The sequence below is a fragment of the Lynx rufus genome, unplaced genomic scaffold (assembly GCF_022079265.1).
Source record: "Lynx rufus isolate CCGP_SWC_20201006 ecotype Redwood Valley unplaced genomic scaffold, mLynRuf1.p SCAF_2, whole genome shotgun sequence".
Classification (NCBI taxonomy): domain Eukaryota; kingdom Metazoa; phylum Chordata; class Mammalia; order Carnivora; family Felidae; genus Lynx; species Lynx rufus.
This window is the reverse complement of record NW_025814834.1, coordinates 125,083,230-125,108,785: the sequence shown is the minus strand read 5'-3', so window position 1 is coordinate 125,108,785 and position 25,556 is coordinate 125,083,230. Positions and strand designations below refer to the sequence as shown.

The window sequence follows — 25,556 nt, the reverse complement described above, 5'->3', positions numbered from 1 at the left end:
AAATAGTGTATGACCTGAGCAGAGTAGATAGCATTCACTTTGTCCAGCACATTCTGGACACTATTTCTATGAATGTAGCTGAAGATTGAAATAGCTTTTGAGGGGAGGGGAACATTATCACATAATATTTCTCTTACCAACTGAAAGTGTTTTTCGTATACGTATGCTCCCGCTAAGCCTTGTATTTCTTATCCTTGTGCTTTGTGGTAGTCATATTTTTTGGACCTAAGTAGGATTCTGTATTTGTATTAAATTACATCTGCTAGATTTGTGTTGTGGTTTCTACCCTATTGTGATCTTTTTGGACCTGTTCCTTAGCAATATATTGAGTATCCTGCCCAAATTTGGTTCATCTGTAAATTTTATAAGCATGCCATCTATGTCTAAATTTAAAGAATTGATCAAAAAGGTAATCAGGGGGTGCCTGGGTGGCTCAGTTGGTTAAGTGTCCGACTTCAGCTCAGGTCATGATCTCATGGGTTTGTGGGTTTGAGTCCTGTGTTGGGCTCTGTGCTCAGTGCTCGGAGCCTGGAGCCTGCTTCAGATTCTGTGTCTCCTTCTTTCTCTCTGCCCCTCCCCTGCTTATGCACGCACGTTCTCTCTCTCAAGAATAAATAAATAAACATTAAAAAAAAAATAGAAAGCTAATCAGGGCAGGAGTGAAGACAGCTGTGGAGTGAGCTCTGGGGCCGTAGAGTCTGGGTTTGAATACCTGTGCTGCCACTTAATGGTTGTGCTGTTTTGGGCAAGTTACTTTAAACACTCTGTGTCTTAGTTTCCTCATCTGTAAAGTGGAAATAGTGTTAGTATATTCTCCATAGGGTGAGAATTAAATAAGTAATGCATGTGAAGTGTTTAGACTACTACTTGACACATAGTAAGGGATCAGTCATCTAAGCTGTTGTTATTATTATCATGCTTATTATTTTATAAACCATCATAGATGTTCATGCTCTTTTAACAATATGACCTACTATTGCTGAGTCTCAAAGAGTGCTTACGGTTGTGTATTTAGACCAGAAGGTTGAACTTTCTGTGCTAGGAAACATGTTTTAGAAAATGTGTGAGATAAAATCTTAGCCAGATAGTTATATTTTACTTGTGGTTTTTCTAAACTAAAAGTTTTCTTATCTATTAATTGAGGAGTTGTATAAAATTGAGGATCTAATTCTTCCTGTCTCTCGATGTAGGTATGGCATCACAGCTGCAGGTGTTTTCCCCCCCATCAGTGTCGTCGAGTGCCTTCTGCAGTGCGAAGAAACTGAAAATAGAGCCCTCTGGCTGGGATGTTTCTGGACAGAGCAGCAACGACAAATATTATACCCACAGCAAAACCCTCCCAGCCACACAAGGGCAAGCCAGCTCCTCTCACCAGGTAGCAAATTTCAACATCCCTGCTTACGACCAGGGCCTTCTCCTCCCGGCTCCTGCAGCGGAGCGTATCGTCGTGACCGCTGCTGATAGCTCGGCCGGTGCTGCTACGGCAACCTTCCAAAGCAGCCAGACCCTGACTCACAGAAACAACGTTTCTTTGCTTGAGCCATATCAAAAATGTGGATTGAAAAGAAAAAGTGAGGAAGTTGACAGCAACGGTAGCGTGCAAATCATAGAAGAACATCCCCCTCTCATGCTGCAAAACAGGACTGTGGTGGGTGCTGCTGCCACGACCACCACTGTGACCACAAAGAGTAGCAGTTCCAGCGGAGAAGGGGATTACCAGCTGGTCCAGCATGAGATCCTTTGCTCTATGACCAATAGCTACGAAGTGTTGGAGTTCCTAGGCCGGGGAACATTTGGACAGGTGGCTAAGTGCTGGAAGCGGAGCACTAAGGAAATTGTGGCTATTAAAATCTTGAAGAACCACCCCTCCTATGCCAGACAAGGACAGATTGAAGTGAGCATCCTTTCCCGCCTAAGCAGTGAAAATGCCGATGAGTATAATTTTGTTCGTTCTTACGAGTGCTTTCAGCATAAGAATCACACCTGCCTTGTGTTTGAGATGCTGGAGCAGAACTTGTATGATTTTCTAAAGCAGAACAAGTTTAGCCCACTGCCACTCAAGTACATCAGACCAATCTTACAGCAGGTGGCCACAGCCCTGATGAAGCTCAAGAGCCTTGGTCTGATTCACGCTGACCTTAAGCCTGAAAACATAATGCTGGTCGATCCAGTGCGCCAACCCTACCGAGTGAAGGTCATTGACTTTGGTTCTGCTAGTCACGTTTCCAAAGCTGTGTGCTCAACCTACTTACAGTCACGTTACTACAGGCAAGTGGCAAATGCTAAAAAGCGTATCTTAGACTAGAGATCTGTCTTTATACTTAAAGGTGTTACATAGGGCTACATATAACAATGAATTTATTTACAGGGTCCAAGATAGAATACTATGTTTTACTTCATACCCCTGTGTGGCATTCCTATATGTAACATTATTTTATTTAACACTGGAAAAATTCAGTTTGATTCTGAAGGTTGTTTCTAGTTGAATGAATACTAGCATCTGGTTCTTTTTTAGTAAGTGCCATTATACCCAATTTTCCCATTCTAAAGAGTCTTTAAAAATATAAAGATGTTCACTTATTTGTAATGAATTTGGGCATATGCTGCTACTTTTTCCACATTCCTATCTTGGCAGGTAGGATGCCTTGGGAATAATTCCAGGTTTTTTCATTCTTATACATTTCCTATCTTGTGTAATTTAGAGAATTGAGTTTGTTGATTACCAAGGGCTCTTCCTGTTTTAACATCCTCTGTAATAGTTTGAACTTTTTTGGTTATGAGCTTATTTGGTTATCCTAGAATGTCCTTGACCCAAGTGCCTTATACTTCAGTGATTTATATTTCCAGATTGGTACTTCTAACAAAGCTACCTTTTTAATATATAGTAATTATTGGGACAGTACTTAAAGGGTGGTATATACAATGTTGTTTGTGCTGTTAACCAAGGAGAATTACTGAAAGGAAAGGGGGAAGTCTTTTGAAGTGAGCTTTTATTTCTCAGTACCTCATTTATTTGACTAGTTATTAATTTTAAGTAATCTGATAATTTTAGTGATCATTCATTAAATACAGATTTTCCACTCACCCAGTCAAGAAGTGAAACAATAAACAAAACATAGGTAATCCACAAAACATGTTTATCAGGAGATATGTCCAACATGTCAAATGCCTATATGAAATTTTGAGTAAATAGAAAGTCTGAACTTAGAAGTTTATATTATGTATGAAAGTAATAGAAGGGTGTTTTAACCATACAGGGGCTCAGAAAATATGCCATCTGCATATTTTTTTTTTCTAATGGTGTAAAATCTGCCTAACATGAAGTCTACCATTTTAACCATTTTTAAGTGTACCATTCAGTGTCATTAAGTACATTCACAATGTTGTGTAACCATCACCACTATTTCTAAATTTTTTTCGTCACCCAAAACAGAAATTCTGTAACCATTAAGCAATAACTCCACCTTCCCCCTTCCCCCTGGTAAGCTCTATCTGACTTTCTGTCTCTGTGAATTTGCCTCTTCTAGGTACTGCATGTAAGTGGAATCATGCAATATTTGTCCCTTTGTTTCTGGCTTATTTCACTTAGCATAATGTTTTCAAAGTTAATCCAGACTGTAGCATGTATCGGAATTCCATTCCTTTTCATGACTGAATAATATTCCAGTGCATGAATGTACTACATTTTGTTTATCCATTCCCTCGGGTTTCCACATTTTTGGCTATTGTGAATAATGCTGCAGTGAACATTAGCTCTCAAGTGTTTAAGACCCTGTTTTCAATTCTTTTGGGTATATAGCTAGAAGTAGAACTGCTGGATCATATGATAATTCTGTTTAATTTTTGAGGAATCACCAAACTGTTCTACAGCTACACTATTTTACATTCCCAATAGCAATGCATGAGGATTCCAATCTCTCCACCTCCTCATCAACACTTGTTTTTGTTTTCTGGGGATGGGAGGGATAATAGCCATCCTTATGTGTGTGAAATGGTATTTGATTTGCATTTCCCTAAAGATTAGTGATCTTGAGCATCTTTTCATTTACTTATTGGACATCTGTGTATCTTCTCTGGAGAGATGTCTGTTCAAGTCCTTTGTCCATTTTTGAATTGGGTTTTTTTGTTGAGTTGTAAGAGTTCTTTATATATTCTGGGTATTAATCCCTCTGCAGATAGATGATGTGCATATATATTCTCTCATTCCGTGGGGTTGCCTTTTCACTTTGTTGATAGTGTTTGCACAAAAGTTTTAAACTTTGATGAAGTCCAGTTTGTGTGTTTTTTTTGTTTGTTTCTCATGCTTTTGGTATTATAGCTAAGAAATCATTGTCAAACCAGTGTCCTAAAGTTTTTTCCCTTTTGCTTTCTTCTGAGCGTTCTATAGTTTTTAGCTTTTATAAGAATATAATATAGACATAGATAGCTCTTATATTTTGTTCTTTGATCTATTTTAAGTTAATTTTTGTATACGGTGTAGGGTAAGGGTCCAGTTTCATTCTTTTGCATGTGGATATTCAGTTTTCCTAGCACCATTTGCTCAAAAGACTATTCTTTGTCCAGTGAAAGATCTTGACACTTGTCAAAATTCGTTGACCGCAAACACAAGGGTTTATTTCTGGGCTCTTTTGTCCATTGGTCTGTATGTCTGTCTTTATGCCAGTAGCACATCATTTTGATTACTTGTAGCTTTGTAGTAACTTTTAAAATCAGGAGTGTAAGATCTCCAGCTTTATTCTCTTTTAATATTGTTTTGGCTATTTGGGGTCCCTTGAGATTTCCATATAAATTTTAGGATGAATTTTTCTATTTCTACAAAAAACCTCATTGGTTTTTGAAGGGTTGCACCGAATCTGTAAATCACTTTGGGTAGTAATGACATTTTCACATTACATCTTCGAATCCACTCTTCTCTATTTTTATCTTTTCCTTTTATAACTTTGTAAAACTATGGTATTTCTTACTTGAGAGAGATGGAGTAAAGAAATTCCTAGAGCATTGGTTTCTGGTTTCATATTGCTCTAGGCAGTTGGGCTAATTTTGAGAATCTCTCCTCCATTTACTGATTCACTAGTTGGAAGATGTAGGTTCTGATTACTTTTTCTTTTAGTTTGCTCCTTTGAGTAATCCCACCACTACCCACTCGTGTGTATTTGCAGAAACACTCTACAGGTCCACTTACAAGCTCAGTTCTGCATCTTGTTGGGAGCCTTGGGGAATTAGGAGGGAGGGCACCGCTGTGGGGTGGGGGCTGATGGGCTCTTGCTTCTTGATCTCTTCTTCTCTAATCAGGCCTGCAGGTGTTCTTTAACTACTTGCCTTGGCTTGTAATGAAAGCAATTTTAAGATAGAAGAAGAGTGATAGAAATAAGAATTATTTTGTGAAATAATTTTGATGGCATTTTCTCTTGAGGGGCAAAGATTTGAGGGGTACATAGTTCTGGCTGCTTAGCTTTCTCCAATAAGTAATTCGTTTGAATAATTTTCAGTGTTAGGTTGCTGTCTTTGCCCCTTTCCCTGTCCTTTTAAATTCAAGTTGTGATTTGAATAATTTGGTTGTTTTGTTTTTGGAAACAAATAGGATTTTCAAATTTTTAAGTCCACTGGTGATTACTCTTCAACAAATCATCCTGCAAATCCATTGCATTTAATTGCTGAGTATAGGAGTAATTTTAAATGGAGCTAAGTTTACCCCTTAAAAACAGGAGTTCTTTCTGTGTATTACTGAGTAATTAGTGTGCATACTGAAGTCCAATATCCAGGGCTTGACTGCATTTAGGATTTAGCAGTGGGACTCTTCTGTTTTATCGCAGCAATACTTGATAATGAACCCAAAGCCAATGGAATAGCAGCTCAGGCATTCCTTCTTTATCATTAATTTTATCCACAGTGGTATTCTTCATGTTGCTTTTAGAGGCTATTACGTCCTCACCCTGTTATCTTTCAGAAAACCTCTGTGAAATCCCTTTGGCCATTGAAGCATCCTGGCTCCAAAGCCAGCCTTCCCCTTCCCCTCCTTTTTAGTTTACATTGCTTCATCTTGCTGATAACATGCCAAAATATTATCAGTTGACAAACTTTTGCCACCATCCTGTCTCTGTTAGCAGTGGGCATGGCTAAATGCCTTAGGCAGTGGAAATAATATTCTTTATTTCCTGGGCACTTTAAAGGTAAATGTAGACTAATTTCAAGAAAAGTTGCTGTCTTTGGGGCTTGAGTTTCAGGCACAAAGGTTTGCCATGCCTACAAGCTCAGTGCTTTTCCATTCTGAAAAATGGAAAACTGGCCTTTATTGAAAGTTGAGATCGCTGTATTTGTTATATATGGAAGGACAAAGTCTAGAGAAGGAAAGCATATTTTCAGTTTATCCTAGACAAATAAACATACTACAGTTTCACTAAGCCACAGATGCAGGAAGTTAAGACTTTATGTAACATATCTGATCTGATAAGTAAGTTTGATGCCTCTGAGATGGGCAGGAAGAAACAAAGAGTGTTCATGAAAATGAGCAGAGAATAATTTCTGCTGTTAAGTGATCCTACCCACAGCTTGCTCTGGGTTCTAGTAAAATAACGCTTTATAACTTTGGAGGAATTTTTTAGTTTAAAGAAGTTTGAAGTTGAGAAATCAAAAGACAGGGATTGCTATTTCTACAACCTGGTTACAGTAATCAGAGCCTGTTTAGTATTTGTTTTTTAAGGATGGGATGTATTTTCAAAGAAAAGACACTCACCATGTCTAAAGTACAATTAATGCCATTTTCCTATAAAAGTGAATATTGTCAGTTTGGATTTTTCCCTCTCTTCCCTGTGCTTCTATAGATAATCTTAAAAATTAAAAAAAATTTTTGTTAACATTTATTCAATTTTGAGAGACAGAGAGAGATAGTACAGCGGGGGAAAGACAGAGAGAGAGACACAGAATCCAAAGCAGGCTCCAGGCTCTGAGCTGTTAGCATAGAGCCCAACACAGGGTTTGGACTCACGAACAGAGAGATCATGACCTGAGCCAAAGTCGGACATTTAACCGACTGAGCCAGGCACCCCTAAAAAAAATTTTTTTAAGTTTATTTATTTAATTTGAGAACGAGAGAGACAGCGTGAAAGGGGGAGGGGTAGAGAGAGAGGGAGAGAGAGAGAGAAAGAATCCCAAGCAGGCTTCACAGCACTGTCACTGCAGAGCCTGACTCGGGCTCAAACTCGTGAAACCGTGAGATCATGACCTGAGACGAAACCAAGAGTTGGACGCTTAACCGACTGAGCCACCCGGGCGCCCCTCTATAGGTAATGTTTTTTACTGATCAGTTGTTAGAATGTCAGAGCTAGAAAGGGACCTAGAGAAGTAATTATCTCAGTATCATTATACAGGTAAAGTAGAACCAGAATTTTACTGTCTAGAGTTCTTACTGAGGGATTGAAAAATAATGGAGGCCAAGGGGAAAGATGATACAGTAGTGAAGATAGTACCAAGAATTATAATCTGAATTCAGAATTTAAAACATTCAGTCTTTAGAGAAGTACCTGCTTTAAATGATGCTGTTCTGTTCAGTAAAAGAAAATAATTTCAATCTTTTTGCTTCTTAGAGTTTAGGTCAGCCAGCATTTCTAGTTTCTAATGGTAGTGAAAAGCTCTCAGTAGACTGAGCAGCCTTATTTTATTTTTTTGCTTTTTTTTTCTTTTGGTACTCATCTTTTTGTATGGTAGATGGGGTAGAATTACTCTTTTAGTGAGTTTTTGGTAAAAATCCTTAGCTGCTTTTGTTACTCCAGAAGCAGAGTGAGACCAAATGGAAAAACTGATTCCAGCCAGTCTTTAGGGTTTTTTTTTTTTTTTTTTTTTTTGTCTAATGGGGCTTGGGGGCTGGAATTAGTATTTTTCTTAATTTCTCTGAAACTTTAAGCTTTGGAAGCCTAACAATTACCACATATTATTGCTACTTTTTTAATGAAGTAAGTTATTGGGTAGCCTGCCCCTCCCTGTGACCTACCTTTGGATTTTAAAATGTCTTCCTGTTATAGTGAGAATGGCAGAATCAATCTGCTGCTCTTCAGTTGATGCTTAGGAATGTTCTAAGCCCAGTTTTTATTTTGGCACAAAGCCATTTGCACTTTCCCTGCCAGCTATTTTTGGCACTGTCATGAACTTGGAAATTAACGATTCTGCTCACTGAAAGTAAAAATTTTGTCCCTTTTCAATTTTAGAAAAGCTTTTATGTTTCTGGATAGTCTTACTCTCTAGTTTATTAATGCTGTTAAATTTGTGCCATCTTAAAAACATGCTATACTGGTTGGGGTTTAATTAAACTCTGAAACTCTGTCAGTAATATGTGGCTCTAGCCACCTGCAAAGAGTATCCCCTTTGAAGGTTGTTTCTTTGGTTCGCAGAACCACAGTTCACCTCAAATAGCATAAAAACAGGTGATAGTAGTCGTTCTATCCATAGCTGTCAAATAGTGGAAGTCTCAGCAGGCTCGGATCATCCTTCTGCTGTTTCTGTACAAGGGTCAGGAAAGCCTCTAGACCCTATGGAGTCCTCTACTTTACCTTATTTTCTAAGGGCTACTTACTTAGAAAAGTACTTGGGGAGGATATTCTTATTTTAGGAAATATCTTTATACTCTGCCTGCTCAATCCTCCCTGCTCCAGAGCAACAATAAGCACATATTACTTAAAAGTGAAGTTGGGGAAACCTATACATCCCATGAGGGTTCATAGCCTGTTAGATGGAGAGATCTGCTGAGGGGTCTGGAGCTGGTATTCCCTTACACATTCCAATTCTGTGACTTGTAAGAAGGAAAGGAAATTATTTGGAGATGATGATAAAATGTTTAAGAGCTCAAACCTTACATCCAGACTGCCTGGCCTCCATCATTTTGTAATTATGTGGCCTTCGGTGAGTTACTTATCTTCTCAATGCCTAGTTTCTTCATCTGTAAAATGGAAATGATACTTTATTACATAGAATCTGATACACCATTGATTAGAAAAAGAAACATTATTTAGGTCCCAATAAGAAAGTAAAAGCACTGCCAGTGAACTAAAATACATCATCATTTGCAAGAATCTTCTTGATTTCAGGGATGTTAAAATATGAAAAAAACAGGGATGCCTGGGTGGCTCAGTTGGTGAAGCGTCCGACTCTTGATTTCGGCTCAGGTCATAATGATCTTATGGTTTGTGAGTTCAAGCCCTGCATCGGGCTCCCGTGCTCCACGCAGACAATGCGGATGCTGCTTGGGATTCTCTCTCTCTTCTCTTTCTGCCCCTCCCCCACTCATGGTTGCTTGTGTGCTCATTGTCTCTCTCTCAAATAAATTAAAAAAAAAAAGTGAAACAAGCATTCATCTTAGAATTGATGACTTAACATTAGTAATACCTACTTCCATAGGATTTTTGTAAAGGAATAAGTGACCACATTTATGAAGGGCTTGTTAGAACATTTAATGGCACAGAGTAAGCACTATATAAGTGTCATCTATAATTATTATTGATATTAGTGATACATATTATCATCACCCTCCCCTTAAAAACCCATTTATCTCATAATTTTAGTCGTGGTTGGAAAATGCCATGTATACCATCAAGCCAAATTGAGTTATATAGGTGGGTATGTACTTAACTCTTACTTATTTAGAGACAGTACAATATACTCAGTTCTGGGGCCAGATAGCCACGGTTCACATTCTAGCTCTGCCACTTATTAACTGTGATTTTGGGCAAATTTTTTTTTGCCTCAGTTTCCTCTATAAATGGGGATAATAATTTTACCTTGAATGTATTCATACATATAAAGCTCTAGGCTTATGGTATTATCTTCGTTTTCTCTTTAAGGTTCCCTAGCGTTAGGTTTTTCACTTGGAGCATTAATGGAAATGAATATTCATTCTATAGTGCTGCCAACCACTATATTTCTGTAGAAGGCATTTCTGTAACCAAGGGGTATTTATTGATCAGGTCATTTAATTGATTTTTCCGTAATTAAAAAGGTGCTAAGAGTAAAAAGAATAAATCTGGGATCCCTTATCTGGGATCCCTTATCTGAAATCTGTGATTTCAAAATCCAGAAAGCTCTCAAAATTAAAAAACTTTTTCTAAGTTTGGTGTATTGGCAAAATCTGACTTGAAACAATGTAAGGCCGGGGCGCCTGGGTGGCTCAGTCGGTTAAGCATCCGACTTTGGCTCGGGTCATGATCCTCGCAGTTTGTGAGTTCGAGTCCCGTGTCGGACTCTGTGCTGACAGCTCAGAGCCTGGACCCTGCTTCCGATTCTGTGTCTTGCTCTCTCTGCCCGTCCCCTGCTCATGCTCTGTCTCTGTCTCAAAAATAAATAAAACATTAAAAAAAATTAAAAAAAAAAAGAAACAACATAAGGCTACTTAAGGTCTTTATTCACCAACATGGTATGACTATTCATTGACTTCGGTACAGAAGTATTAATGTGTTTGATTTGAGGGTGCTTCCCTAAACTCCATTGGGATTATTATGCAATATGTAGTTTATGCATGATAGTACCTTTCTGAAATTAAAAAAAAAAAAATGTGAATTCCAAAACACAGCTGGCCCCAGAGGTTTCAAATGATGGATTTTATATCAAAGATAGTTTTCAGTTTCTTTAAATCAATGTACCTTTAGCTGATACTAAAACGGGACTTAGTCAACATAATTTCCCCAGATAATGTTTATTTTTTAATTTGCTATTTTTGTTTTTGCTAGAGCCCCTGAAATTATTCTTGGATTACCGTTTTGTGAAGCTATTGATATGTGGTCATTGGGCTGTGTGATAGCTGAGCTGTTCCTGGGATGGCCTCTTTATCCTGGTGCTTCAGAATATGATCAGGTAAGAGTGTATACTTGAATAGAAAGCAAGTATTTACTAATGAAATAGATTTTAGAGGAAGAGAAGTACTTACTAGTGAAGTTTTTAGATATGGAAAGAATAGTCTAATTAGAAAGGATTTTTTAAGGATACAATTTTCTCTACCTGCTTTTTAGTCTGATGTTACATTCGCAATTCAACAGTTAAGAAAGGTTCTTATTTCATATTACTTTGGTACCTTTCCAGATCTGTGATGATTTATTAGAGAGACTGACTTTGGTTAATAAATGTGTCTTGTGAGTTTTTAAGATATGAAAGTAAAGAAGGATGAGGAATAGGAATTTTAAGAGTGACCTTTGGCTCACTCAGAGCTGTTACTTCCTTTTATACATGCCATATGCTGAAGTACTCTCTACAAATTGAAACACATTGGGCCCCGGAAGCTGTGATATATACTGGGTCTCTGTAAAATACGATTTAGGAGGGAAATCATAGGAGTTGAAAAGTATTGGAATAAATGGTCTGTATCTCAAAACAAAGGAACTTTAGAAAATATGCTGCAATTTCCCAAGGAGCTGGTCCTAAGGGGAAATGAAGGGAAATAAATTGTAAATTCTTATTTCTTGTTCTTTTAATAAAAATGGTTCTAACCACTATGCTGTAAGCTCTTTGAGGGCATAGACTGTTTCATCCCACTAGTATATCCTCAGCTTCTGGTACTGTGTCTGGCACATAGTAAGTACATGAGGTTTTTTAATTTTTTGTTTTTAAATTTTTTTTAATGTTTATTTATTTTTGAGAAAAGGAGAGAGAAACCGAGTGCGAGCAGGGGAGGGGCAGAGAGAGAGGGAGACACAGGATCTGAAGCAGGCTCCAGGCTCTGAGCTGTCAGCACAGAGCCTGACGCAGGGCCTGAACCCATGAACCGCGAGATCACGACCTGAGCCGAAGTCTGGTGCTTAACTGACTGAGCCATCCAGGCGCCCTTGTTTATTGTTTTTAAAGAAATAAATGGTTATCTGGAATTATTAAAAGGAAAAAAGAACAAAACAGTGTTTTTCCCTATTCAACCTAGAATTTTGATTCCTTGATCCATTTTAGATTCACCTTCCAAAAATTTGACTCTTTGGGCACGTCTTTGATTGAAATATAAAAAATGAATTACTCATGTGATACGTAACTAGTTATATTGAACTTTGAAATTTAATCTCTCTTGTACCTTGTGAGAAAGAAGCCAGCTTTCTTATTTTACAATAAAAAAGTGTGAAGGAGATGAAGTGAGGCAAAAACACAGTTGGTTGAACTAAACTATTGATTCTCCTTTTTGAGAATCCGATGAAGTTAGGGATGTGAGTCTTCTCAGAAAAATTTGCATATGGTATTTTGAGTACAAATTTAGGAGATTCATGGATCCCTAGTTAAGAAATCTTACTCTGAGCAATCACAGTCATGAAAGTGCCATCCCTAGGCCAGCCTTCAACTTTAGTAAACAGATTGGTACTGTAAATTTTCCTAGGAAGTAGAACCAACTAAAATTAGATTTAAAAGCTAAGGTACGCCTGAGGCTTTTTAAAATAAAGAGATGAACTGGTAGTTTTGAGGATTTTTGCCCAGTGTGCATAGATGTGAAACTGTGGGTGGTAGGAGGAAGTCATTTTTCCCATGTTGAATAAATGGGATACTGCTGTTTTAGAGCAGGATTGGGGATAGGTTATCCTGATGCATCTCTGGTTATACAAAAAGATTTCTGTGGCAGGATCTCTGTTCTTCCAGCCAAGTTTCTTTAAAACAACTTTATTGAGATAGACTTTGTATACCATGTAAGTCAGTGATTTAAAGTGTACAACTCAGTGATTTTTAGTATGTTCACAGGGTTGTGAACCATCCCCATAACCAGTTTTAGAACATTTTCATCCCTCTGTAATGAAACCCTGCACCTAATTAGCAGTCAATGCCCATTCTCCCCTAACCTGTACCCTCTCCTGCCCCTGGCCACCACTAATCTACTTTCTGTCTCTATAGACTTGCCTATTGTAATTTATCATATTTATTACACACAATGTGTAGTTTTTTTGTGATGGACTTCTTTATTAACATGTTTTCATCCGTGCTGTAGTGTGTATCAGAATGCCGTTACTTTTTATGGCTGAATAATGTTCCGTTGTATATATGTTCATCACATTTTGTTTATCCATTTATGTTTTGATGGATATTGAGTTATCATCTTTTGGCCATTGTGAATAATGGTGCTATGAACACTGGCATACAGATGTTTAAGTCCTATTTTCAGTTTTTGGGGGGTATATAGCGAGAAGTGAATTACTGGGTTATCTGGAAATTTTATGATTAAACAAACTGTTTTCCACAGCAGTCATATCATTTTGCATTCCTACCAGCAATACACAGGGGTTTCAATTTCTCTACATCCTTGCTAACACTGGTTATTTTACTTTTTTCTTTTCTTTTCTTTTCTTTTTTTTTTAAAGATAGCAGCCATCCTTATGGATGTGAAGTGACCGCACAGAGCCCACTGGGGATTGATTCTCTCTCTTCTCTCTTTGCCCTTCCCTCACTCAAGTGCGCCCCAGGGGATACCTGGTTTATCTCCTCTAGAGAAGTTTACTTAAGTCCATTGCCCGTTTTTGAATTGGGCTGTTTATTGTTGTTGAGTTGTAGGAGTTTTTATATATTCTGGGTATTGATCCCTAATTAGATATATAATTTGCAAAACTTTTCTCTCGTTCCTTGGAGTTGCCTTTTCACTAAGTTGATAGCATTGTTTGCACAAAAGTTTTTAATTTTGATGAAGACCAGTTTGTTCTTCCTTTTGTTACTTGTACTTGTGGTATCATATCCAAGAAATTATTACTAAATCCAAAGTCATGAGATTTCTCCTGTGTTTTCTTCTGAGAGGTATAGTTTTGTCTCTTGCATTTAGATGTTTGAGCCATTTTAAATTGATTTTTCAACATAGAATAAAGCAAGGGTTCACTTTCAGTATTTTGCATGTGGATATTCAGTTTTTCCAGCACCATTTGCTACAAGACTATTCTTTCTCTGCTAGATCTTAGCAGAGAAAGCTAAGATCTTAGCTAGGTCTTAGCATCCATATCAAAACTCAATTGACCATAAATACAATGATTTATTTCTGGACTGTCAATTCTGTTCCATTGATCTGTATCTTATATCTGTCTTTATGCTGGTACTGCGTTGTTTTGGTTACTATAGCTTTGTAGTCGGTTTTGAAACCAGGGAGTGTGAAGCCTCTAACTTTGTTCTTTTTTAAGATTGTTTTGGCTATTTGGGGTCCCTTGTGATTCCATATGAATTTTAGAATTTTTTTTCCTACAAAAAAAGTCATTGGGTTTTTTTCTTGTTTTTTATTTTTTCTTGTTTTTTTTTTGTTTTTGTTTTAGTAGTGAGTGCATTGAATTTCTGGAAAGTATCAGCATCTTAACAATACTGTCTTCTGATCCATAAATGTGACCAGATTTTTTTTAGGTTTTCTTTGGCAGCTTTTTGTAATCTTCAGAATATAGGTTTTACATTTGTTTTTTTTTTTATGTTGATTTATTTTGAGAGAGAGAAAGTGCGCACACATCTGAGTGAGCAGGGGAGGGACAGAGAAAGAGAGAGGGAGAGAGAGAGAATCCCAGGCAGGCTCTTTGTTGTCAGCACACAGAGCCTGACTCGGGGCTTGATCCCACAAACCGTGAGATCATTTCCTGAGCCAAAATCAAGAGTTGGACACTTAACCAGCTAAGCCACCCAGGCACCCCTACATTTCTTTTATTTCTAAGTATTCTGGGTTTTTTTGTTGTTGTTTTGTTGGCTGTGGTGAATGGAATTATTTTCTTAATTTTATTTTCAGATTATTTCTAACGTGTAGAAATACAATGAGTTTTGTAATTGATCTTGTATTCTGCAACTTTGTTGAACTCTATTACTAGTAATTTTCTTTCTTTTTTTTCTTTTTAAAGGTTATTTATTATTATTTTTATTAAGTAATCTCTATACCCAACATGTGGCTTGAACTCACGACCCCAAGATCAAGAACTGTATGCTCTACTGACTGAGTCAGCCAGGCACCTCTCTAGTAGTTTTCTGATAGAACTCTAGTTCTAATAGTTTTGATGGATTCCTTACAATTTTGTAACTATAGATCATGCCAACTACAAATAAAAGTAGTTTTACATCTTCCTTTCCAATCTGGATTCCTTTTTTCTTTTCTTGCCTAATTCCTTTGCAATGAACCACTAATACAGTGTTGAATAGAAGTGTAAGAGCTGACATCCTTGCCTTGTTCTAAGTTTTAGGGGGAAAGTAGTCTTTCACTGTAAGTATGATATCCACTGTGGATTTTTCATAAATACTAGAGCTGAGATTATATAGCAAATGTTTGTGAGTCTTTAAATATTAATTAGTTAATAGCTTCAAATTTGTTGGAAACATTTTAATTGTTTAAGATAACAAATGACATGGGAATGCAAGCTGGTGCAGCCACTCTAGTATGGAGGTGCCTCAAAAAACTAAAAATAGAACTACCCTACAACCCAGCAATTGCACTAATGGGTATTTGTCCAAGGGATACAGGTGTGCTGTTTTGAAGGGACATATGCACCCCATTGTTTATAGCAGCACTATTGACAATAGCCAAAGTATGAAAAGAGCCCAAATGTCCATCGATGGATAAAGAAGATGTGGTATATATATACATATATATATATACATACATACATACATATATATATATACATACATACATATATATATATATACATACATATATATATATATATATATACATACATACATACACAATGGAGTATTACTTGGCAATCAAAAAGAATGAAATCTTGCCATTTGCAGCTATGTGGATGGAACTGGAGGGTAATTCACTGTGCTAAGTGAAATTAGCCAGTCAGAGAGAGACACAAATCATGACTTCACTCATGTGAGGACTTTAAGAGACAAAACAGATGAACATAAGGGAAGGGAAACAAAAATAATATAAAAACAGGGAGGGGGACAAAGCATAAGAGACTCATAAATATGGAGAACAAACTGAGGGTTACTGGAGGGGGTGTGGGAGGGGGGATGGGCTAAATGGGTAAGGGGCACTAAGGAATCTACTCCTGAAATCATTGTTGCACTATGTGCTAACTAATTTGGATGTAAATTCAAAAAAAATTAAATTAAAAATAAATAAATAAAAATAAAATAAAATAACAAATGACAGTAATACTTTTTGTTTGTATAAATGTAAAACTTGTTTTTGCTGTATTATAAGCTATATGAAAAGTAATATCTGGATGATAGCTTCCCATTCTACTTTCACTTAATTTAATTCTGTAATACTAACATTAAAAAATTTTTTTTAATGTTTATTTATTTTTGAGAGAGAGAGAGAGACAGAGTGTGAGCAGGGGAGGGGCAGAGAGAGAGGGAGACACAGAATCCGAAACAGGCCTCAGGTTCTGAGCTGTCAGCACAAAGCCTGATGCCAGGCTCGAACCCACAGACCATGAGATTATGACCTGAGCCGAGGTCAGATGCTTAACCGACTGAGCCACCCAGCCTCCCCTGTAATATTAATATTTTAAAATATTTTTAGTGTTTAAGTGCATTACTATAGAAAAATTAGAAAAGATGCGGTAGGCCAGGAGATAAAACTTTCAATCTCTAGTAGTTCCACCCTTCAGAGGTAACACTATTAGGATTTGGCATATTTTGTGTTTAAATGTATAATTTGTTGATTTTCATCATGTATTTATGGATTACCTACTTTGGACACTGGGGATACAGTGCTGCATAAAACATTGTCCTTGTCCTCATGGAAGCTATAATTTGATGATGAGAGACATTAAGTAAACAATTATATAATACTTTTAGGGGCATCTGGGTGACTCAGTCAGTTAAGCGTCCAACTTTGGCTCAGGTCATGATCTTGCAATCCATGAGTTCGAGGCCAGCGTTGGGCTCTGCTAACAGCTCAGAGCCTGGGGCCTGCTTTGGATTCTGTGTGTGCCTCTCTCTCTGCCCCTTACTCTCTCATGCTCTGTCTGTCTTTCAAAAGTAAATAAACATTAAAAATATTTTTAATGCTTTTATGTATATAATAAATACATAAATGTATAATATATAAATGAATATATAATTATATAATATGGTTGAGATCCCTCCTCCCATTGCTACTACCCTACTCTAGGCTGTCTTGTTAACTTGCCTGGGTTACTAGACAATCTCCCTTTATTCTGACCTCTCTCCAGTTTTTTTACAAAGTGATTTTTACAAAACACATTTGATCATGCTACCTCCCTGCTCTTCAGTGGGTTTTTATACTTTTAGAATAAAGGGCTGAACCCTTCATGTGGCCTCTGAACCCCTACATGGGTTGTCTTTCCCCTTTATCTCTCCTTCTCTAGATTGGTCTTACACCATTTCTCCTTGCTTTTCGTGCTCTAGCACCAGCGGCACCATTTCAGTACTGGTTAAGAATATGCTTTTTTCTAGCACAGGCCCATGTACATACTGTTCTCATAGTCTGGAATTTCTGTGCCACCCATTCATTTCATCTAGTCAGTGTCTACTCATTTATTAGCTCAAGTGTTACTTTCTCAAGGAGCTTTTCCTCACCAGTCCTCCATCTAACTCAGGTTCCTTTGTGATGTATTTTTATAGAAGTCTATTTCTTTTTTTCAGAATGCCAATTCAAACTGGAAGTTTGAATATTCGGTGTCTGTCTCCCTCACTTGACTGCAAGGTCTATGAGAGCAGGAACCGTGTCTGTTTTTAAAATCACCAATGCCTGGCTCAATAAGTACTTACTGTTCTCAATCAGTACCTTCTGTTCTGAACTGTATAGGCCATAGTTTGCTGACCTGTGCTTTACACTGTTAAAAAATTGGCGAGGATCTCCAAGAGCTCTGTGTAGTTTATATCTACTAGTATATAGTACAGTAGAAATTAAAACTGAAGATTTTTAGAAGGAGTGGTGGGAAGTAAGATTTATTTCCTTGCTTACACGTTTCTAATTTCATCTTAAGTATAGCCATTCAAATATGGAAGAGGTGGTAAAAAAAAAAAAAATTGCCTGTTATAACACTCTCAGTAGTGAAGAGAAAAGCAAATCATCTCTTCTGTTGCTTTCTTGAGTCATGACAATTGTGCAAGCAAACAAATATGAACAATAAAACTGGAAAATTTTAAAAACATAAGTATATACAAGCACGTTTCATTAACCATTGGAGCAATGACACATCCTTCTAGAAATCTCTATACCCTTAAGAAGGGAATGAAAGGCAGATAACTTCTTAGTATTATTTTAAAAATAGTTTTTGCTTCATGGACTCCCTGAAAGGATCTTAGGGACCCTCAGGGGTCTCCAGACAAGACTTTGAGAACTGCCAGCCTTGTTCATAGTAGGTGTTCAGTAAATGTTGATTGAGTGATCACAGTGCCTGCCCTCTAGTGATGTAGGGATAGAGAAGCTAAATGAAGTATCTAAGTTTATGGTGTGAGAGAGAAGTTCTATGGCAGTTTAGAATAGGGACAATTGACAGGAGCTAGAGTAGCCAAGAAAGACATTTATAAAAATGTTTTCGGGGCGCCTGGGTGGCTCAGTTGGTTGGGTGTCCGACTTCGGCTCAGGTCATGATCTCGCAGTCCATGAGTTCGAGCCCCGCGTTGGGCTCTTGGCTGATGGCTCAGAGCCTGGAGCCTGCTTCTGGTTCTGTGTCTCCCTCTCTCTCTGCCCCTCCCCCGTTCATGCTCTGTCTCTGTCTCAAAAATAAATAAACGTTAAAAAAAAAAAATGTTTTCCAAATCTTTTAAATTTGATAATGTATCAACAAAGAAAACAAAAAAAAACTCCTGGTGGGTGATCCATTGAATAGTTTGTTGAAAATTATTCTCTTCTGTCCTAGAAATCTCCTGATGTTTTCTGAACTTTGTATCAGAAGTCAACAAGAAAGCAAAAATGGTGGGGCACCTGGGTGGCTCAGTTAAGCATCTGACTCTTGGTTTTGGCTCAGGTCATGATCTCACAGTTTTGTGGGTTCGAGCCCTGCGTCGGGCTCTGCGCTGGCAGCACAGAGCCTGCTTGGGATTCTCTCTCCCTCACTCTCTGCCCCTCCCCCACTCGTGCTGTCTCTCTCAAAATAAATAAGTAAACTTAAAAAAAAAAAGCAAAAATGGTTACAAACAAAATTTTCAAAATGGAATTTTCCTGGTAAGTGACATATAGTAACGTGGCAATAACTGAATAAATATTTGGGAATTAACCTGTGAGTGGGTTAGCATATTTATGTATTTACAGATGAATTTCATTTGTATTGACTTGGCTATAGCAGTAATGTCTTTGTGTAAAAGTTTTTAATATTTCCCCTTTCCACTCTAAATCAATGTTTTAATGATTTTGATGTTTCAGATTCGTTACATTTCACAAACACAAGGCCTGCCCGCTGAATATCTTCTCAGTGCTGGGACAAAAACAACCAGGTTTTTCAACAGAGATCCAAATTTGGGGTATCCGCTGTGGAGGCTGAAGGTCTGTCTCCTCTACTATACTACTCATTCCTGTACTCCTTACTCCCAACTTTTTAGTTATTAAATTCTTGGGGTGGAGGAGGGAAATGGGGTGGTGGTGGTCGTGATGGGAATGTGTGTTTACAGGAGGAAGTACTTGGAAAAAATTATTTCACTGTACACATTTGATCCGATCCTTAGTTAAAAAATAAACTGAATGCCTGTTCACTTGTCTAAGGTTATTTTGCAAATGTGAACCAGCAGCTGAGAAGGGAGTATAGAGAATAGTGCTTCCTATTGAGTCACAGGAAGAACTAGAGTAACTTAGCAATGACTGTTTTTTAGAGAATTCTCAACGGATGTGAGAAAACATAATTTTCTAACTCCCCACATTAAGGCCTTACATATTTTCTTGATCCAAATACCTGTTTTTTACTTCTGACCCTATTCCTTTAACTTGAGAGATCTCTTGAGTAATTTGCATAACCCTGTGAGTCTCCCTCTGAGCCTGTTAAATAGTTAGCATTTGAAATAATTTCATTTGAACGTAGCTTTAAGGGAAAAATGATAATGTGGCTTCTTCTATGACACCCCTCAGGAGCGGTGCTACGTCATTGTTTCCACATTTAATTTAGCACTGTTGAAGGGGTAGTCAGGTATCCAGGTGCCATCTGTCCACAAGAAGATTTTCTGGTTGTAAATTACTTCCATGTTTGCCATCTCTGGTTGGAAGGGTGACGATAGATACTTGTCTCTTTGTATTCTGGTTTTAATTTAGAACAAAATGTGAGAGTAGTATATGGATGGAATTTAAAAAAATCTATTTTATAGACACCGGAAGAACATGAATTGGAGACTGGAATCAAATCAAAAGAAGCTCGAAAGTACATTTTTAATTGTTTAGATGACATGGCTCAGGTGAGTATAGAAAATTTCAGGAAGCCAGACATTTATGTATCTCTTTAATCAGAGACACACTTCTGTTGATTAATTGTATTAAAGATAGATTCAATCTTTTATCTTCTAGTATGTTTTCATTTTTTAGAGAAAAAAGTTCATTAATATTCTGCCATGTATTAAAAGAACATTGAATTTTAACCAAGAACACTTTTAAAATTATTTCTCCTTTGCTTTTGCTTTAACTGGTCTTGTTGCCTGTCAGTATTTTGAAATACTGTTTCTGAAGGTTTCTTTCCTATTTTCTCTGTTAAATACATACTTACATAAGAGCTAACATTTGTTGAGTGCTTATTATGTTCCAAATTCTGTTTAAACACTTTATACTTACTGTGTTATTTAATTTTTTCAACAATAGAAACTTATTTATTTAATAATAATCGCTTTTGTTAACTTGTCCAAATTTTGAATGACAAGACTTCATTCAGCTTTATTCTACCAACAAACTCAAACGCTACCAAATTGAAGATTTTAATTAGACTGCATAAGAAGAGCTTCCACTTGTGAAAATGATTATACTATAATAAAAAGGATTTCCTCAGGTTTTTCTCCTAGATCTGTATGTGTCTATCTAATCTGTCATGCAGATGTTTAGTGTCAGCATTCAAGATTAAGTGATGAAGTATAATGTTTCTAAATTTTCCTTCGAAGGTGAATATGTCCACAGACCTAGAGGGAACAGACATGTTGGCAGAGAAGGCGGATCGAAGAGAATACATTGATCTGCTAAAAAAAATGCTAACAATTGATGCAGATAAGAGGATTACTCCTCTGAAAACTCTTAACCATCAGTTTGTGACAATGACTCACCTTCTGGATTTTCCACATAGCAATCAGTGAGTATGGTCTGGGGTACTTGGCATGATGTGGTTCTGTGTTGAGTTACCATCTTACAGCTTAAATGGAGTGGTCACATGTGAGTGGTACTCCTGGTACTTGCATGTTTGGCTCACTGATGCTTTCCTTTCTCATTGAAAAATCATGAGATTAAAAATAAGATGTATGGTTTTTTTCTCTTTATGGTTATAAAAACTCTTGATTCATTTTATCTAAATATACTTGGGTAAAAATGTTGATTCACATTCATCTTGAATTGGTTGTTATCTGTTTAAATCTCAGCATTCATTTTACTGAATCTTTAATCTCTTTTTCAGTGTTAAGTCTTGTTTTCAGAACATGGAGATCTGCAAGCGGAGGGTTCACATGTATGATACAGTGAGTCAGATCAAGAGTCCCTTCACTACACACGTTGCCCCAAATACAAGCACAAATCTAACCATGAGCTTCAGCAACCAGCTTAACACAGTGCACAATCAGGTACTTAATAAATGATTTTGGAAACTCAAACCTAAGAAGGGTAGAAACTAGTAACAGTACAGGTTGAGATAAACCAATCTTTGCTTTGGTGATCTTGTTGCTTCTTACGAATTTCTACTTGGCAAAAGTGATGGAAGACAGGGTAGACTGATAATACCTACCAGTCATACATTGCCAAAAATTAGATACACAGGCCTAATCCAGGCCCTCATAGTCTCAGGTTGTCCCATAAATGGACCCTAGCTATTGTACTACTTACTGCTGTTAGTTGTACTGACTTTAGCCAGATGACACTCTTTCTGTTGGAAAGGTTTTATATGTCTCGTTACATGTATTGAAGGGTGTTTCCAATAATTTTTTGATGCTGTACATCAGATCCTCAGAACTTATTCATCTTGTAATTACAAGTTTTGTACCCTTTGACCTTTCACCCATTTTCTCTCCCACCTGCTACCCTGTTCCTAGCAATCACCAATCTACTCACTGTTTCTAGGAGTTCAGTTTGGTGTTTCCAATAATTAACTTCAAGAGTGGTTTTGCATTCGTTTGCCAAACGGTGATACTTACATTTGTTTGTTATTGAAGGTGTAAGCTTCCTAATTTCTTAGCTAGATCTACTTTTAAAATGAGATTTGGTGGTATCTCACATCCAGCAACTTTTTGCACAGAAAGAAGAGATAAGGGTTTATACAACCTCAGTTGGTACAGGACCATTTTTTTAATCTTTGTTTTCTTCTTCAGCCTTACAATATGCCTTAAATTTAGAGATTGGGAAATTTTCTTGAGCAGAGAGTTATTTCAAAGACAGTTAATATTACATTTAAAACTTTGTTTTAAGTTTTTCTGGGCAGATTCTGCACATGTAAAAATATTGTTATTTCCATTTTATACCAGTATACAACTGTAATCCTTTTGTTTTCAGGCCAGTGTTCTAGCTTCCAGTTCTACTGCAGCAGCTGCTACTCTTTCTCTGGCTAACTCGGATGTCTCACTGCTAAACTACCAGTCGGCTTTGTACCCATCATCTGCAGCGCCAGTTCCTGGAGTTGCCCAGCAGGGTGTTTCCTTGCAGCCTGGAACCACCCAAATTTGCACTCAGACAGATCCGTTCCAACAAACATTTATAGTATGTCCACCTGCTTTTCAAAGTAAGTGGGGGAAACTGTTATATCAAACCCACAGATCTTGCTGTAGACAGTTCCTTATTGGATATCTAGTTGTTTAGTTTTGATTTCTGACAGGTTTAAACTCTGACTGTGAAGATAACTGAAATTAACAAAGTGTATTTACCCTTTTTACATTGATTATTTATCTGACTTTGGTACTGTCTGACACATCATGGGAGTTCAGTTAACATTTTCTTATTTGAACTGCCCTGATATCAATTTCTTGCCCATTCAGACCTTCTACCAGTGTCCTATATCTTGTATAAGCATGTATCTCTCAATATGCAGGAAATATTAAGCGTGAAGAAATTTGTTGTAAACAGAAGTTCTGTTGAATCTTGTTTCCTATATCATTCCATTATTAAATAAAATTAGCCTTCCAAGTAAAATATAATTTTATTCTAAAATGTAAAAATTATGTTTAAGAATGTGGAAACCTTGTGAGTTACGTTCAGAAATAAAGAGCATCATTTACTGAACTGAAAAATTCTACAAGTTGAAGTACTTGTGTGGGGAATGCATTAAGATTATCTGCTTCAGCTTATGAATCATACTGTTCCTGCAAACTCCTACCAACAGAGGAACAGAATAGCTGAAGAGGGAGGCTCTGACCCCATGTGTTGCAATAAGATTTAAATTTTCACATTCCTATCCTTCCTCATTTTTTTCATTGTTCTGTAATTCAGTCTGTCCAGTTCCTTTTTTCCTGAAATATGGGAAATGTGTTTATTGATCTGCTGACCCATTTACAAGGGCACATTATTTTAGGGATATTTTCTGACGACACACTTGATTTTCCCAACAGAAAGTCAGAAAGTCAGGTTTATACCCTGTGGAAATAAACCAGGATTCAGGCTTCTTATAGCACTTTACATAAAAGCATTTTTATCTTTTTACTTCAGTTCCTTATTGACTGTGACTCTCTTGTTTGTTTGGTTTCTGACAGAGTCGGAACAAGCAGAAGGAAAAGAGGGGATAGGGGAGACTGAGAGATTACCGGGAGGACAGGAGAGCGATAGCGATGTAAACCAGGGAGAAACCACAGGGAGAGCGGAGGAGCAGATTCAAAACCCGTAAATGCAAATTTAGCCTAACTTACCAAATTATTTTCTGTGTATGCTGCATAGTAGTAAATTCTATACTTTGGGTTGTCATATGTTGAGTGATTCTTCTACTGAATTTAGCAAACTAGCCACATTCCTCCCCCTCATCTTTTCCAAAGTGAATCTCATGGGAACAGTTTTCAGATGTGGGACTTTGAAGTTTTCTGCTGCTTCTCAGATGATATTTATGACATGAGGCAGAACTTCTTAGTTCCTTTAACAAAATGAAATATAAACTGGGTATGGAGGGGAGAAGTGGTATAACTACTTTTGATGTAATTAGGTAAGTATAAGCTTTGGAAATTTTTTTCTCCTTAGGAAGTCTAAATAATCTGAGGAGCTAGGTAGAGCAAATTGTAAAATTTCCAAATCAAAGGGTTTTTAAATTAAGGTAATGAGGATGATGATAGTTGATACATACTACTACATGCCACATAATGTTCTGACTGCTTCTACATGTATTTAATTCACCCTCACAAACAACCCTAGGAAGTGACCCAGTGTCATTATGTCCGATTATACATGAGCAAATTGAGCATGATTCTCTCATCTGCCTAAAGACTTAATAACTAGTTAGTGGTGGAATTGCAATTTGAACCCATGCGGTGGGGTTATGCACCTGGGGTTTGAACCCAGGTGGTGGGGTAGCTTATGCATTTTGAAGTATTCTGTACCACCTCTCAGTATTTAAACTCTGCTGTTAAGAGTTGTCAGTTGATTTGCACCCACAGCCGTATGCTGGATTCTGCCCAGCAGTCCTATATTCCAGGTTGCCTCCTTTTCTTTTACCATCTGCTCTAAGATGCTATACTTAGAGAAAAATAGACCCTCATCAATTAGACAGTTTTATTCTTCCTCCCATACTTTCCATGGCTTTTTATTTAACAAGTTGTATTCATCAAAAACAAAACAAAACAAAACAAATCAAAACTTTAATCATTTCTTAGTTCAGGGTTCAGGGAGAACCTTCCAAAAGTGTTACTTTTAGTAATTGGTTGTTTCCACTTGTAGTTTCCTGAAGAAGCTAGTTTTAAACTAGCTTAACTGCTGTGGTTTAGCCTAAATTACAATAGCAATCTGTTACTTATTTAGTTACATTTGTAGGTCAGTACTATAAATATTACTTTCTGTACTATTCTGATTGCCCAAAATAGATCTACGTTTTGCTCAGTGGTAACTATTATTCTGTAATTTTGTCCCCTTTTACTTCATTATTCTGGGACTCCTAGGTGAACTTCTATCATGAACATTTCTTCCTAAATTTTACCTCCTTTGTTCCTGCCCAGTTGTAGGAGGTCTATGACAATAATGTTGTCTTGTAGTGTTGTGGGAATTTAGACAAGAATTTTGATGTTGCTTAGCTTTCCTATTAGATAGCATAGCCTTATGAAGAATAGCTGGCAGATTTTTTTATGTGGGTATCTGGATTTGTTACCTTTTATTTTTATGTAAGAAGCACTTTTTAAAAAAAGTTATTGTTAAGAGTGTTTTAATTCTGATTTGACTTGTCTCTCTTACTTTGTGTATTCCTGGATTGTGTTTTCCAGAATGAGATCTTCTAAAATACTAGTAAGTCACTGAAATAGAAAATTAGAAGACTTGCTGAAAACCTACAGTGTTAGAGTTTAGGAGTTATGCTTATTTGGCATCTCCATAACAATGTTGAGAGAAA

General features: G+C 37.1%; 1 protein-coding gene across 7 annotated transcripts in view; it reads left to right on the top strand.

Annotated features, from left to right (window-relative positions):
- HIPK1 (homeodomain interacting protein kinase 1) overlaps positions 1-25,556 on the top strand; it is a 48,358-nt gene that overhangs the window by 8,939 nt on the left and 13,863 nt on the right. For all 7 annotated transcript variants that reach the window (XM_047084357.1, XM_047084358.1, XR_006962818.1 and 4 more), the window contains 7 exons: positions 1,191-2,268; positions 10,713-10,836; positions 19,244-19,363; positions 20,173-20,259; positions 20,950-21,134; positions 21,453-21,615; positions 22,538-22,763. In XM_047084357.1, coding sequence (XP_046940313.1) covers positions 1,193-2,268; positions 10,713-10,836; positions 19,244-19,363; positions 20,173-20,259; positions 20,950-21,134; positions 21,453-21,615; positions 22,538-22,763 — 1,981 coding nt within the window. In that variant the 5' untranslated portion in view covers positions 1,191-1,192. Of the gene's footprint in view, positions 1-1,190; positions 2,269-10,712; positions 10,837-19,243; positions 19,364-20,172; positions 20,260-20,949; positions 21,135-21,452; positions 21,616-22,537; positions 22,764-25,556 lie in introns of those variants that run through there.